This window comes from Cololabis saira, chromosome 8, assembly GCF_033807715.1.
Source record: "Cololabis saira isolate AMF1-May2022 chromosome 8, fColSai1.1, whole genome shotgun sequence".
Classification (NCBI taxonomy): Eukaryota; Metazoa; Chordata; class Actinopteri; order Beloniformes; family Belonidae; genus Cololabis; species Cololabis saira.
This window is the reverse complement of record NC_084594.1, coordinates 48621028-48637689: the sequence shown is the minus strand read 5'-3', so window position 1 is coordinate 48637689 and position 16662 is coordinate 48621028. Positions and strand designations below refer to the sequence as shown.

The 16662-nt window shown below is 37.4% G+C and overlaps 1 protein-coding gene across 5 annotated transcripts in view; it reads left to right on the top strand.

The window, feature by feature from the left end:
* The window catches only part of iqsec1b (IQ motif and Sec7 domain ArfGEF 1b), a 106391-nt gene extending 104145 nt beyond the window's left edge, over positions 1-2246 (top strand). For 3 of the 5 annotated variants that reach the window (XM_061728186.1, XM_061728188.1, XM_061728187.1), the window contains 2 exons: positions 239-288; positions 932-2246. In XM_061728186.1, the coding sequence (XP_061584170.1) occupies positions 239-288; positions 932-1951 (1070 nt within the window). In that variant the 3' untranslated portion in view covers positions 1952-2246. Of the gene's footprint in view, positions 1-238; positions 360-931 lie in introns of those variants that run through there. The other 2 variants (XR_009783002.1, XM_061728189.1) reach the window with 2 other exon arrangements.
* The last annotated feature ends 14416 nt before the right edge of the window (positions 2247-16662 follow it).

Sequence of the window (16662 nt, the reverse complement as noted above, 5' to 3'; positions counted from 1 at the left end):
ATCTCTTTAATCTAGCCAAATTTCAGTCCATTTGCTGATAGCGTTGTCCATTGAGAGAATGTTTAGAGGCGTATATTGTAATTGAAGCAGTAATTCGTTTCTTTCCATCCCTGTAGTATTTGTTTGTTTTTTCCCCTTGTCACTATGGTAGTACTGTTACTAGCAGCTCCTGTACTAGACAGAAGGGATTATGTTTTTTCAGGAGTATCTAATCTGTCGTGTTCCATGTTCTGTGCAGGGCGGCGGGGGAGACGCCACAGTGTGGGATCACTAGACAGCAATCTGGAAGTAAGTAGGAAGCAACTGATGACCAGCTGTCCTCTTCCGATGTTGAATTTTTTCCTTTTTTATATTTTATAAGACTTTTGATTATTGTTCATTGATTATTTCCAGAGGACCCATTTCTATTTTAATAAATGTAGTCATTCAGAAACCAGCATCCGCTTAACCAACTCTAGCATAAAACAATATGACTCAGGTAATTCTGCTTAAAATGTTATCAGTGCATGCATAAATATTTTTCAGACAAAAACAGACTTTAAAAAGGGTAGGTATGATTGGATCTTTCTTTCTTATTCCAAATCAATCCAATGAAAAGAGTCCTCCTCTCACATCAACTTTTGCACTTGAACATGAACATTAGTATTTTAATCTAATGCATGAAATGAACATTATTGCAATAGCTTAAAACTATAAAGGTTACTGAATGGAGGGGTTGGGCGGGGGGGTGGGTGAACCTCCTTTGACTTCAGGTAAACCTTTCACCAACATCCTCTCAGCTGTGATATATCCATTTAATCAGAGTGTGATTGCATAGAAGTTGTATGATAAATAGTAGGTCATGGAGTTGCCGCTGCTGTGACATGTTTTTTTTTTACAAAACTGCCCAAATACAACTGTACAAAACTTCTGACTGTATTTTCTTTACTAGGGCTCCATCATTAGCAGTCCTTGTGTGCAGCAGAGAAGCCCGTCCAGCCGGAACTGTCCGTCCCGCTGCAGTGACAAGTCACTGCCCAACTCTCCCTCATTGCTTAGGTCTTTGTTTGGCACCAGGCGGGCGATGTCCCCCAGCCCTAACTTTCAACCCCCACATCTCACCCAGATCTCTCCCAGCCTGCACCGGTCCCCCAGCCCTAACTTTCAACCCCCACATCTCACCCAGATCTCTCCCAGCCTGCACCGGTCCCCCAGCCCTAACTCTCAACCCCCACATCTCACCCAGATCTCTCCCAGCCTGCACCGGTCCCCCAGCCCTAACTTTCAACCCCCACATCTCACCCAGATCTCTCCCAACCTGCACCGGTCCCTCAGCCCTAACTCTCAACCCCCACATCTCACCCAGATCTCTCCCAACCTGCACCGGTCCCCCAGCCCTAACTCTCAACCCCCACATCTCACCCAGATCTCTCCCAACCTGCACCGGTCCCCCAGCCCTAACTCTCAACCCCCACATCTCACCCAGATCTCTCCCAACCTGCACCCAGCAGCTTGTGTGGGGACGGACACACCGGTCCCCGTGCGCCCACACCAAACCCAACTACGCCAATGGAGCCAAAACCCCCCATCTTACCCCCACAACCACCACCCACCAGCCCACCCGCAGCACGCTCTGCACCAGCACCACCAGCACCACCCGCCCACTCACCAGCCACACCCCCCCACTCACCAGCACCACCCCCCCACTCACCAGCACCACCCCCCCACTCACCAGCACCACCCCCCCACTCACCAGCACCACCCGCCCACTCACCAGCACCACCCCCCCACTGCTGCCAGCCAACAGCCACCCCACCCACCTCACCCTCACCTGCAGCACAGCCATGGGAGCCATTCAGCACATTCTCTCTCCTCCACCCACACCCCCGACCTCCACAGTCTCACGGTGCCGCCCGTTCAGAGTCTCAGCGGTACCAAACCCAAGCACAACGGCATCAGTACCGTGGTGTGAGGTCTGCACTGCAGACTCTGGGCCCAGTGTTTGCTGTCTGAGATGTGACGCCGGATAATATGTTATGCTTTCTTCATCTTTTTTTCTCCCTAACAATCATAACAAGCACAGATCATTTATCTTTTTTATTTCAAGTAACCCCTTTCATGTAGTTTTCAGTCTTAAATCATGTCTGCTTCAAGAGAAACAGGGGGTGGAAGGCATAAATAGAAGTATATTAATACAGGACTGTCTCAGAAAATTAGAATATTGTGATTTTCTGTAATGCAATTACAAAAAAAAAAATGTCATACATTCTGGATTCATTACAAATCAACTGAAATATTGCAAGCCTTTTATTATTTTAATATTGCTGATCATGGCTTACAGCTTAAGAAAACTCAAATATCCTAACTCAAAAAATTCAGAGAATCTTTATCTTAAACTGTAAACCATAATCTGCAATATTAAAATAATAAAAGGCTTGCAATATTTCAGTTGATTTGTAATGAATCCAGAATGTATGACATTTTAGTTTTTTTAATTGCATTACAGAAAATAAAGAACTTTATCACAATATTCTAATTTTCTGAGACAGTCCTGTAAATATATAATAAATAATTATGTAACAAATGACATTAATTAAAATTCTGTGTCATACCCATTCATTGAAAGCAGAGACAGAAAACCATTTACAGCTTCTCTTAGGTCATTGTAAGCTGGATACTACTGTAAATGTTTGCCTTTGAGCCAGAACTCAGATGACGATAGTTGAGGGGTTTAATCCACTGTTATTGTGCTTGGCCTGGAGTCGTTCCTCTCGCTCCTCTACAGTCGCCGTCGTCGTCGTCGTCATCAACTCATTTGAAGAGTTCTCCTGTTCCGGGCAAAAAGACGTTCTTGCAGGGGAAAGAGTTTGCTATTTTTATGGAAACTAAAGGAGTACTCTTTTATTGAGGACATGCTCAGCTGGCTATGTGTGACCTTTCGCTTTTTAATGAGTTTCACTTGGAGCAACATATGTCAGATTGTTTGACTCTTTGAATAAATGTGGACGTCACAGTACAAAAAACTGTGATCGCACGCTTATGGATATGTCACTGCAAACATCGGTTGAATATAAATCATTTTAAGACCATTGTAACTGGTTTTTGTGCATTATATCTGAAGTGTGTGGAGGAGAATCACAGCAGTCGTGTACAAAGCACATTTTTTTCTTGCAAGTGATGGATGGAGCACTTGTTGATGTCAATGTTAAAAGTTTGTCTATATCTGCTTTAAGATGTGATGCATATTTTTGTGTAGGGTTGTTTTTATTATGTGCAAGATGTTTATATTATTTAGTCTAAGAAAATATTGTAATTGCTTGTTCATTTGATTTAATTCTGCTTGTTTGGTCTCTCTATTTCCCAGGGTTCTATGAAATGTCCTTATCATGGTTTGTGTGAAGTGCAAGTAAGTCAGTAGATTTGGAGCAACTGGTCCTTACATGTTGATGCAGAATGAAATGGAAAGTTCCTGCATCCATCTTAAGGGCTAATTTCAAATTAGTGTATTCCCAAACGGTGTCACACTTAAAAATAAAAAGTATAATGAATAAGGTTTCTTTAGTTGCAGATACGTTTTTTGTCATTCCAGGGAGTAACTAAATCTCTTGACTTTTCCTGGTCTACATTCAGTAGCAAACTTTGTGTACAACCATGGTTAAACTTTGATCTCATCACAGCGGCAAGTGAAAAGAACAGTTATAGAAAGAACAGGGCATTACAAAACATTCACTGTCATGTGAAAATCAAAGTGATGTCCAGTATTAAGAATTGAACACTCTTATTTTCATGGTATGTCTTTCCATTGCACACTTTGTTGCTGTCAAGAGTAGATGCAAGCAGGTGCTTTTTTTTTTTTTTTTCTCCTCATCTGATTTATTTTACAATAACCGTCAACTTTTGTCGTAATTTCACTAGGTCACTATGGGTAAATAGTTTCATTAATTAATAAGGTTAATACGTTGTCTTTCAGTAATCTGTTTTTACATCAGTAATAAGACCTTTTTTTTTTGGTTGCCACATTATGAGGAAAAATCTGCTGGACAGGAATTCAATTTGAAAGTATTACTAATCCCCAATGGGAAATGATGTTGATGTAGCCATCATTTTTTGAAGTTTCCTTAAAGAGTCATTCTAGCTGGTTCTGGCTTTGAGCAGGAAGGGAGTTGTAGTGATCTGTGTTGAAGCAGACCTGGAGAAACACTGTTGCTGAATCGCTGTCTTACAGAAATGTTCTGTTAGGATTGCAACTCGATCAGTCACACGCTTCATCTACTCCTTTATTTCACAAACTCCAGATTCTTACTATTTATGATATCAATATTTTTCAGATATGCGTTTTTATTTACAAGATAAATTCAAGTGAAGGACAATTCAAGACTTACTTTAAATTAAATTCACAGGTTCATTCTTATTCAACTGGACAATCCTCAGATCTTCATCCTCCTAAATTTCTCACTTGCAGACGTCAATGTTCGGTGAGATTTAGGGACTAAATTGTGGAATGATTTTTCCCACCTGGCAAAGACTCTTCCTCTTTGAAATGTTACAAAAGATGTTTGAAGGAACTTGACTGCTGTTTTGTAACTGTTTTCCCAACGTATTGTTGTACATGTATCCATGTTTTTTTTTTTTTTGTGTTTCACTCATAGTGACATGTACCGTCTTATTTGCTCAGGAGTCAATATAAGTAATATAAGTTGTAAAAACAAAATCCCATACACACTCACACACACTTATTTTTTTGTCTTTATTCTTTATTATTTATATATTGCATTATTAGTTTGCCATCACTTTTGTGTAGTTATACTTTTTGTTTTTGTATGTTAATCTTGTGTTCTTTATAACACATGAAATGTTAATAACTTGGGTGGAGGCTTCAAATAAGCCCATTGGGTTTTTTGCCTCTTCCTGCACCTATAGTATTTATATTTGATATTTCCTGTATATTTTTAAAACTGTGCAAAAAATAAACTAAACTAAAACTAAAGCTGTACTGTGAAGGAGATGCTTCACAACACATTTAGATGTGTTGTGAACACAGAGGAATTTATACTCCACTACCTCCACTTCTTCTAGAATGAAAATGAGGCTTAACTTATTCCTGATGCTACTAATGGTTAACCCAGTTTGGTTTCTGATCAAGATGAGAGGATTGGTCCATGTCATCCCACACAACACTTCACCAATTATTTGTAGTCACTTGCTTGTCCCACAACTGGAGAGTCATTCCATCCTTAGTTTTCAGATAAATTCATATATAGCAGCCGTCAAGTCGAAGACTTATCGCCAAATGTAATGTACACCAGATGAGGTTAACCTCTTGTCCCATCATCCTCTCATTTTAAAGCATTTTGATAAAGAATGTTACAAAGTAGAAGAAACCTTACAGATGCCTGAAAGATCAGAAGCAGACCATCTAAATGTAGGTTAAAGCCTTGTAAAATATTTGTGCAGAATTAATGAACTATTAATTAGAAACCTAACTTATCAAATAATTTATTTATAGTGCTGATTACTGCTGATTTTGAAAATGTTTTGCTGCATTCCTGTACTTTCCTGCACAATACATATCATTTATTTACAATATTTCTTTACAATATCATATTTGCCCATTATAGCGGTTTTTCAGTATGTAATCCTTTCCATTTTTGTCCCCTGGAGAGTCTGAAAGAACCAGTATTGTATGGGAAATCTTAATAGTAAAATACGAGTTAATAATTTCTGTCCCTTTTTTTTTTAATCAAATAATTTGCTTGGCCACACCCTGAACTGTCAATAAATCTTTGATTTCTAACTGTTGCTACTCTGTTATGCATCTTCACTTCTAGTGTTCAGTAAAACATGGCACTGAATTTTTTTTACAGTACACTGAATTTACATAGCAAAGAAATACTAGTAGTAGTTTAATTATTACCATTCAAAGTTAGTAGACACTTGTCTCTAATACTTAAATAATCAAATAAAAGCTTTTAAAAGGACTAGATGATCATAGGCTTAGAAACAAAAGCACAAATTTGACATGGTTAAAAGGTTTTAGACTTATGTCCTAAGATCTTCCTTTTTTGTCATAGTCCACAGTGAAGTGGAAAGGTGTGGGAAGACTGCTCTTATTTTAAGCCTTCTGTTTTTAAGTAAACAAAACCCCACTGATGTACGGTGACAATGTTGAGAATACAAGATAAATGCTGTACAATAGCCTCTGCACTGTCTCTGAGTCTCCAAACTTGAACTATTTTAGTTTTATTTATATAACCTCTATTACAAAACATGTCTCTAGGCGATTTCCAAAGATCCATAACATGACCCTGGAGCAATTATTACAGAAACAATGGCAAGTGTATAACCTTAGGCCAAAACACAGTGCGTTGGCAGGGGAAAAAATCCCCTTTAAGAGGGAAGGAACCTTGAAGAGCTGGCTCAGACCCGTCTGAACCCTGACACTGGTTATGGAATAATTGTTCAGGGGTCGTGTTATGGGTCTCTGGAAAGATCCTAGACAACTTTTGTTGTAATAGACGCTATATAAATAAAACTGAATTGAAATTGAATTAAAGTCTGCTGTTTTTTTTTTATAAACAGCATCAGTGGTGCATCTCCAGTCCAGTGTATTGTCCAGGTGAATACTGAGGTATTTATTCCCCTCCAACACTTCCACTTTCCCAGGAAGGAAAAGCCTTTTTGACTGAGGGGGAAGATGAGACTGCTAAGGTCTGACAGGGAAGTCTGTTGGGCTCAAAGCAGGACTCAGATGCAGAGATATTAGATAACAAAAGGCTTTTATTGAATTCACCGGAGACCTCGGACAGTTCCAGCACTCCAATGGTGAAAATGAATAAATAAATAAATAAATAAATAAATAAATAAATAAATAAAAATACGTGAATAAATAAATATAGGGTGGGCTATGTATGAGTAGGATCAGATCATACGCAGAAATAATAATAATAATAATCATCATCAACAACATCACAATTCTCTTTGAACATGCAAAGCAGTAATAATTGTACTGATGTTCAGGTAATAAGCCAATGTGGCCGCTAGGCGGCGCTGGTGTTTTGTGTTTGGGGAAAGTTGACGGCAGGTAATGTAGAAGAAGCCAGAGGGAAAGCTATCGGATAAAAACATGAGAAGTCTCCTGACTGATAAAACCTTCTAAAATAATGCCAATCTAAACAAAAATACACATATTCATTCAGAAAAAAAAGGAAAATAAATAACAATAATACATTTTTTCCCTTTTTCTTATTGAGTGTAATGTGTTTGTGATCTATACAAAAATACACATTCATTCAAAAAAGAAAATAGGCCTAAGTAACAATATTTTTTCTCCTTTTCTCTTTTTTTCCATTCTTTCTTCCCTTTTTCCTTCTCGCCTTTCCTCTTTTCCCCTTTCTTTTTCTTTTTATCGAATGTAATGTGTGTGTGTGTGATCATGGAGATGTGGTCAGGGAGTAATATTCCCACAACGTTTCTAGAACAAAGTACTTTACAGGTTGTTTTTTTGAAAGCAATGTAACAAAGAGGCTACTTCTGCTAGTTTCCCTGACAAGTTATTAATTCAACATGAGTTTCTGGTCAAACATGCTGCTTTTGGTTCATAGTCCCTGCAGGAGCTCAGATCTGGAAGTAAATAAATAAATAAAAGAATCACTCTACAAATTACTTAGCTATAATATGCTTACATTTGGAAAATAAAAAAAACATAATTTCAATAGGCTGACTAAACTTTGAAACGGTTTTTGAATTATTGAATTTATGTCCGGTTATCATGTTTATGTGTATGTTTATGTAATAATTTCTTGGGGGTTTATGTTCATGTTCTGGGTCCCTGGAAAGTGCTTAGAGACAACTTCTGTTGTAATAGATTCTATATAAATAAAATTGAAAATCGAAATAGAAATTATCCAACAGCTATAACGTGGTAATTGTGAAAACTCACCATTCAGAGTTTAATAATAAACACAATGAAGGAGGAAGTGATCTCAGTAGGACTTTTCTGACACATTCAGTGTTCTCTGAATCGTAGAAATTTTGAATTGCTACACAAATCAAAGAAGAACTGAGATAAATCTGGAATCTGGAATAGCAGAATCCTAAAGTGGTGTTATATATTCCTATTATAAACATTGCAACTCATACAAATCAAATTGTTTTTTTTTGCCGTATTGTCTCCAAGACAAACCATCTGCTTTACAACAAAGACATGAAAATATTACAACATCACGCAAAAGTCCGTTGTGTGATCAGAAGTTTATTGCTACACAGCGAACATTGAATGCAACATGAGTTCCTGGCCGTCAGTAAAACCTATAGAAGCTTAATCAACTGTATTGTTTGGATTATGATTTACATTCTATTTGAAACTATTCACCCGATCCATGGTACCACAGCAACCGTTCTGAAAATGATTAAGGAATATTTTAACGCGGCTCAACGACTCGGAAATTCATCGGGCTCTACGAGCGAGGTAAACGTAGCTGACAAGCTAAGTTGAAGCTAAAGGCTGATTTATGGTTCCGCGTTACACCGACGCAGATCCTACGGCGTGAGGTGAGCGTCGCCGCGTACCTTACGCCGTACCCCACGGCGTACCTCTGCGTCGATTTAACTCGGAACCATAAATCAGGCTTAACTCTCGGCTAAAATACAGCATCAAAACAACAACAGTGCTTTGATTAGTTTCTCTCTCGTGTCCGTGCATTGATCGATATGATTGATCTGCACGACAGAAGGACGAGCACCTTGTAACTGGGAAACACCCACTAACCCGGGATGATTGTAATGTCTTTAGTTAAGCTTTATCCATCAACAAGTGGTCTTTTATTTTCCAGAGTTAGTGTTTTGCTGTTGGTGAAATCAGAACGTTTCTCGATTCTGAACATTTATATTGCACGAATAACACAGGTCTGAATAGATCTGTGTTCCAATCTGGGTTTTCACTAACCTGCACGTTTTAGATGTTTCTCAACTCATCACCAACACATACGCAAGTCTAAAAAAGAAGAAAAATCCAAGGCACTCTTCTTCATATCTCAGAAAATTAGAATATTGTAATAAAGTTCTTTATTTTCTGTAATGAAATTTAAAAAAACGAAAATGTCATACATTCTGGATTCATTACAAATCAACTGAAATATTGCAAGCCTTTTATTATTTTAATATTGCAGATTATGGCTTACAGTTTAAGAAAACTCTTTCTGAGACAGTCCTATATATATATATATATATATATATATATATATATATATATATATATATATATATATATATATATATATACACACACACACACACACATATATACAGTACACACACACACACATATATATATATATATATATATATATATATATATATATATATATATATATATATATATATATATATATATATATATATATATATATATATATATATACAGTTAAACAGTTTAAGATTAAGATTCCCAGAATATTCAAATTTTTTGAGATAGGATATTTGAGTTTTCTTAAGCTGTAAGCCATGATCAGCAATAATACAATAATAAATGGCTTGCAATATTTCAGTTGATTTGTAATGAATCCAGAATGTATGACATTTTTGTTTTTGTAATTGTATTACAGAAAATCACAATATTCAAATTTTCTGAGACAGTCCTGTACGCAAGTCTAAAAAAGAAGAAAAATCCAAGGCACTCTTCTTCAAATATAAAAAGCCTTTATTTGAAATGGCTATTTCATGTAGAAAAAAAAAAGGGGGTTACAGCCCACGCGTCCTCAGGGTGTAACACTCAACACAGAACTTTTTTATTTTCTACATGAAATAGCCATTTCAAATAAAGGCTTTTTATATTTGAAGAAGAGTGCCTTGGATTTTTCTTCTTTTTTTGACATCCTTTTTCCCACCAAAGAGCACCTTCGTCACATGTTTTAGATGAACCTTCTGAGCACTCTGGACTTTCTTTTTGTCTGGAAACATACGCAGGTCTAGTACCGAGCCCTTTATTACGGTGTATTGGACCTGGGGAGGCCCATGGGTTCCCAGGAGGACCAGGATTGGGAAACACTGGATTAGATATTACGGCTGCCACTAACCATTAATCTATCCATTATTTTTGCGATTATTCTAACAATTTTATGATGATTTTTTTTCCACTTTTTGATACATCTTTCTCTTAAATAGCAACAAATAATACATTTTACAATTGTTACAACTTTTTAACTTGAAATAATACAATTAATTTCATAGATAAACCAAAGCAAAAGTGTCTTAAGGCATGGTTTGGTTAATTCAGAACAATCTCCATAAATCTAAAATAACTTAATAATTCTAACATAAATTATGCCCAAAGTTTGAATGTTTTTCCAACACAAGCGTTTATTCACATTGAATATGTAACTTTTTTCCTTTTAATGATCTTTTACCGGGTAATAGCACAAAAAGGGATGTATATTTGCTAACTGTTATATTGACAGAAAGCACAAACAGGATGTTGATAAAAACACTTCGAAGCAGGTAAGCCGCATCGTCGATTTATTTTTTAACACTAGAAAATGATCAAGCCACGACTTACTCATGAAAACTATAAAATAACAAACTACAATGTGTTTAGTGTCACTTCATAATTAGGTAAATGCTTATATTGTTGTGGTGTTGCCGTTAAGGTTTTCTTTTGAGATGCTCATGCATGGCGGGTGTGCTGCTGTGAGATGCTAGTTGGATTTTACTGAGCGTACAGGGCACCATAGTGTTGGGTTTCTCCCTGAAAAAGTCCCAAATCTGGTTCTTGAAGCCGGTTTTAAGAGGTAGACGTTTCATTTGATGAATGTATGCTACTTGTGCTCGCCGTTGTCAGTAGTGTCCGACCGATCAGCCTTTTTTTCGATTATTTCGATCACTGATTAGGGGGAAATCAAAAAGACCGATAGCCGATATCAGCCGATACGATTATTACCCTTTTTTACCTTTTTGGGAGAAAACAAATTTCAGTACAAGAATTCATTTAAATGAATGGTGAGCAATTTATTGCTTTAACTAGGAAGGACCGCAATATTCACTTCACACGGCTCACACATCAAAAGTGCAAATTATGGAACATCAAACAAAACAAGCAGCATTTCAGTTATTAAAAATAACATTAAGTGAATTTTCTCTTTACATAAAATAAAAAAGCTGCCTATAAAAAATAACAAATTAAGAGGAATAACAGCCTCAATTTTAGAACAGTCAGGCACAATACTCCCAATTCCCAGACCCAAACCACAGCAAGTGCCTACTTGGAGGTAGTAACAGTAAGCTAACTAGTACACATGACAAACAACCAAACAGTACAGGTTGTGAAAATGGCTACACAGGTTGTTTTTTTAAGTGCAAATATTTACTTAAGTTTACTTAAGTTTGAGCATGTTGAACATTCTTAATACAAAAAGAAAGTACATTTCTTAATTTTTCTTTAAAAAAAAAAAAAAAAAAAAAAATCGAAATGATTTATTTTTGATTTTTTTGGGGGGGGGGGCCGATACCGATTATTAATAAAATTATGAATATCGAATTCGATAATCGGCCGTGGCCGATTATCGGTCGCCCACTAGTTGTCAGGGCATTATGTGTGTTGCTAATCAACACTGACTGACTGACTGACTACATGCAGTCAATAACCTCTTAAAACCCGAATATTAGCAATAACCCGGTTTTGCACGGCCATGTAAACACCAATAACCCCTTTGAATAACCCAAATTTGCTCTGGGTTACCCCTAGGTTACTCCTTTTAAAACCCAAATATTCGGTCATGTAAACGGAATATCCCCATCAAATTGAACATGAATTTGTTTTCTGCGCATGCTCTGTTCACAAGGAATCCTGGTCTTTTGAGTCCAGGAAGTTCTTCTAAACACGGAGAAACGCAAGACCAGGTGGAAGACTAATCACTTCATAAATGTAATGAAGGATATGAACATTTCTGCATTTGTAGACGGTAGAAAGTAGTGCTGGGCGGTATACCGGTTCATACCGAATACCGGTGTTTATTTTTCTTATGATATGAATTTTTCATATACCGTAATACCGGTGAGTAGCGCACACAACGTTGGGAACGCCACGCTGCGCGGCGGAACGTAGCGCCGCTGGACACTGTTTGTGAGGGGACTGTTTAGCGAGTGAGCAGTGAGCAGAGCCGGCAGGGAACAGTCAACAGTGCGCGTGTAACCTAAATCTACCATGGCCTCAGCGTTAGGGCTCGGCCAAGTGAGGCTTTATAAATATATGAGCTTTATAAATTTATTAAATATATGAGCGCGGAGTTGGCGAGGAGCTGCGCGCGTAAGGACTACGAGCCGGGCGCACAGTGAGTCGCGCTGTGAAGCCTGATTTATGGTTCCGCGTTAAATCGACACAGCGGGGCTGCGAGTTGTTCATTGCTGGTTCGTTTTGTAAAACGAAATAAAAATGTTCCAAATCACTCCCCCTGAAATAAGAACGGTCCAAATCATCCCCCCCTGAAATAAAAACGGTCCAAATCATCCCCCCTGTAAAACTGCCATCCCTCCTTTACATCCCTTATTTAATTTTATCAATGAATGTGGTTTTACTGCTATTTCAACATTTAGAGTCATCACCAGAAAAATAACACCAGAGAAATAACTTGTTTGACCATTTTCACCTGTTTCAAGTAAATTTTCACTTGAAATAAGTAGGAAAATCTGCCAGTGGGACAAGATTTATCTTCTTATTACAAGCAAAAAAATCTTGTTCCACTGGTAGATTTTTCTACTTATTTCAAGTGAAAATCTACTTATAACAGACTGATTTATTTCTTCTGTAGTTGAAAAATACATGAGAACAGGCCCTTGAAAAAAAATAATCGCCTATTAAATCGCAATCGTAATATTGAGGAAAAAAAAATCGCAATTAGATTATTTTCAAAAATCGTTCAGCCCTACATTAGAATCATAAGTGCTGCCACCTCATTGTAAACGGCATCATTTTGTGAGGCCATGCAAACCTGTATTTATACTAGTGTGGACATTAATGTTTTTCTACAATATTTCCTCCTCATGACAGTAAAATAGGCCATTCTAAGCCAATTTACTGCAGCAATTCCTTTCCAAATCATTAGAAAATGTGGTTAACACCCAGTTGTACATGAAAAAAAAAAATACCGTGATATACCGTGAAACCGATATTATTTTGAAAAATACCGTGATATAAATTTTTGGTCATACCGCCCAGCACTAGTAGAAACAAAGTACGGGGATAGTCAGATTTACAGGAAGGCGAGCGAAAGGTTGCGTGAAGCAGCATTTGTTTTGAATTTGGATACAGGAAGAAGAAGCAGAAATGACGGTAAAAGGTTGATAAAACCATGTAAATTAAGAAAAGAAAAAAAAGAAAAGAAAAAAGAAGCATTTTTTTCCCTTTCCCTTTCCCGTCATGATGTTTTCCGCGCGTCGCTGGTTTGATTGAGATATTCCAAATGATTAATCACCATGTATACAGGGATAACGCTGTTTGCTCACGCATGTAAACGGAATATTCCGAATGTTTCAGTAACCGGAATATTAGCAATAACCCGAATTTTGACTGCATGTAAACATAGTCTGTGGTACCTAATGTGACCAGCGGAGGGAACTACTTATATGACTTACCCTGCGTTCACACTGAAAGCGCCAAAAATCTCCCGACGCCAGCATCTCGCTGTTTGGAGCGTTCACAGTGAAAGCTGCAGGTACTGACGACGGCTGCACTGGCCGGGGCTAAAGCTGCACTGCAGAACTGGAGGAAATAGTGGGAACAGCCTACTCATATAGTGTGCACATCTTCAGTTTCCTATTTCACCATAGATCACACTTTGGGATGCCTTCTTTATATTTTAGCGTTATTTCCACGTAGATAAGACTGAGTTTGATGCTCCTTAACAAGTTTGGTCCGCGGATCAACATCAACCGCCAGAGGTTTAGAGTTACCTAACTTCCAGTATTACTTCATAGCCAATAAATTAAAGTATATTGTAAAATGGTCGAAAAATCATTCTTTAGATCAGTGGTCCCCAACTTTTTCTGAACCGCGGACCGGTTTAATGTCTGACAATATTTTCACGGCCCAATCTAAAGGTGTAGCTGAAACTAAATAAAATGACAAGATCGGCATTAAAAACTGTGGGATTTTCTCTATAATAATAATAATAATAATAATAATAATATTAAAATAAAATAAAATAAAAATGGAAATTGTAAATTACCTTTAATATGAGTATTTCTATCAATGTGTTTTTATGTTTGTTTTCTCATTTACGTTATTTAAAGCCAGGCTTTTATTTTTTGTTATATATATTAAAGAGACCGATATTTAGTGCTTTTATTTTGAAGGCGTCTCACAGAGACCTTGTAAACATCTGGCGCTTCGGACTTTAATGGCAAAAGTTTAACGGCAGTAGAAAGTGTGTCTTCAAGACTAAACGAGTCGGGAATGCTAAAGTGGAGCCTAACTGACACAAAAAGCACCTGCTGATAAGGATTTGTTTTCTTTGCAAATGTTATGCCGTATTTATGTCCAGCTTGAGTTTGGTTGCCATGGTTACTCATGTATTGTGGTTAACGGTAGCCGACTGAGCAGCTGTGTCGGTCTGTATTTAAGTTAAATGAAACTTATATGAATATAGAAAGACTAACTCTATTTTATTTGATTTGATTCCTTTATAGCTCTTACGGTGTGTTTGCAGTGTATTTACATCCAAGAATAAAAACATTGTGAACCATCAGTTTGAGAGTCAACCATCATCAGTCGGGGATTCTACAGAAATAATTTTTTCTGTCTGTGTGGCCCGGTACCGAATGACCCACGGCCCGGTACCGGGCCACGGCCCGGGGGTTGGGGACCACTGCTTTAGATAGTCCATGGCTGGACTCAGAGCAAGTATTTTGCAACGAGCTAGTAATTTCGGAGTTACCATTTATCAGTAGGGCTGCAACTAACGACTATTTTAATAGTCGACTAGTCACCGACTATAAACGATTAGTCGACTAATCGGATAATTAGTAATTTTTTTTAAAATTTAGTATGAGGTTGCATTAATTATGTGGCAAATGATAATAAACACAAGAAAGATGGGTACTAGAGTACGGAGCCCCTCTGGTGACATTTGAAAAAAATAAAATAATGCGTGGCCACGCATTAATAACTCGTGGCCACGAGTTATTAATGCGTGGCCACGCATTATGTACCTCGCATTATGTGTGCATTATGTATCTTGCCTCAGAACTACAGGATCTGTTACAAGTCCCCTTTCTGAAAGGGTGTTCAACTCAGGGAGGAACAAATATTGTTAAATTGTTTTTATTGTTTAAATTATTTAAAGACAAGAGAGATGTTTATTGTTTTTATGTTCAATGTCAGCTGTTACAAAGTTGATGCCAGTCTTTTATCAGGCACCATCATGTTTTTTGTAACGTTTACCTTTTGTATCGGCAGCTTCTTAATAGCAGCAAAAGGCAATGGGGGGTTCATCCCAGCCAGAGGAATAATTTGTTGCCTCAGAACTACAGGATCTGTTACAAGTCCCCTTTCTGAAAGGGTGTTCAACTCAGGGAGGAACAAATATTGTTCAAAATTGTTATTATTGTTTAAATTATTCAAAGGTTTGTGTAAGAAGACGAGATGTTTATTGTTATTATATTTTTGTTCAGCTGTTGCAAAGTTAAAGTAATAAGTGCAATACATTTTATATTGGAAAAAAATCGTGAGAGAATCGTGATCTCAATTCTAAGCAAAAAAATCGTGATTCTCATTTTGTTCAGAATCGTGCAGCCCTAATTGACAGTTCATAGTCACCTGACTGAAAGTTAGATGCAAATCCATCATTGTCATTAGCGCACAAGCCTTTTTTCGCCTTTCGCGCTGCATCAATTATGTGATTGAGGTTATAACGAGAGTAGCTGTGAGTGGCTCAAATAATACTAATAAATAACATAAAATAAACAAAGTTTACGTCGACGAATCGTTGCAGCCCTATTTATCAGTCAAAGCATTAAACATCATAAATGTTTCAAAAGTATTACTATTAGCACAACTCTGACAGCCTGGTGGGAATTTCTCAAAGTAGCTAAAATTTAACTTTTTCCCTGTGACCGTACACCCATATGGAACAACCCAGACATCCTGAAGAATGATAAAAAGATGGTAAACTTTGTTCAATGGAGAGATCAAGGAATATGGTATCTACAACATGTAATTATAGGAGGACAGTTTGTACCTTTCAATACACTTAGGGCCCGATTCACTAAGATCCTAAATAAAGAGTACTAAATTGCGTGTGCACTGAAAAAGTTTGCGCGTGCTGTTGTTGTGTGTTTTGCGGCTGACACTTCACTGACACTTCAATATATTTATATATACACACTCACACAAACAAATACTTAGGAGTTTATATTATATATATTTACAAATATTATGGAAGACAACACAGTAAGCAGGCTATTAATTAATAACATCAATAACCATTTACCCGATTTTTGTTATCTGTGACTGTGATTGTGGGAAAGTATGACTATTGTGGAATCCATGAGCGCATTTAAACATGAATCACAAAACTGGACGCTAAACAGAACGTGACACGGAATGAGAATATCATTTTTGTCAGACGAGGGGGTTCTTTTCACGGCAGGGGTGCTGAATACGGCACAACACCGGGGTATGACAACTGCTGAACA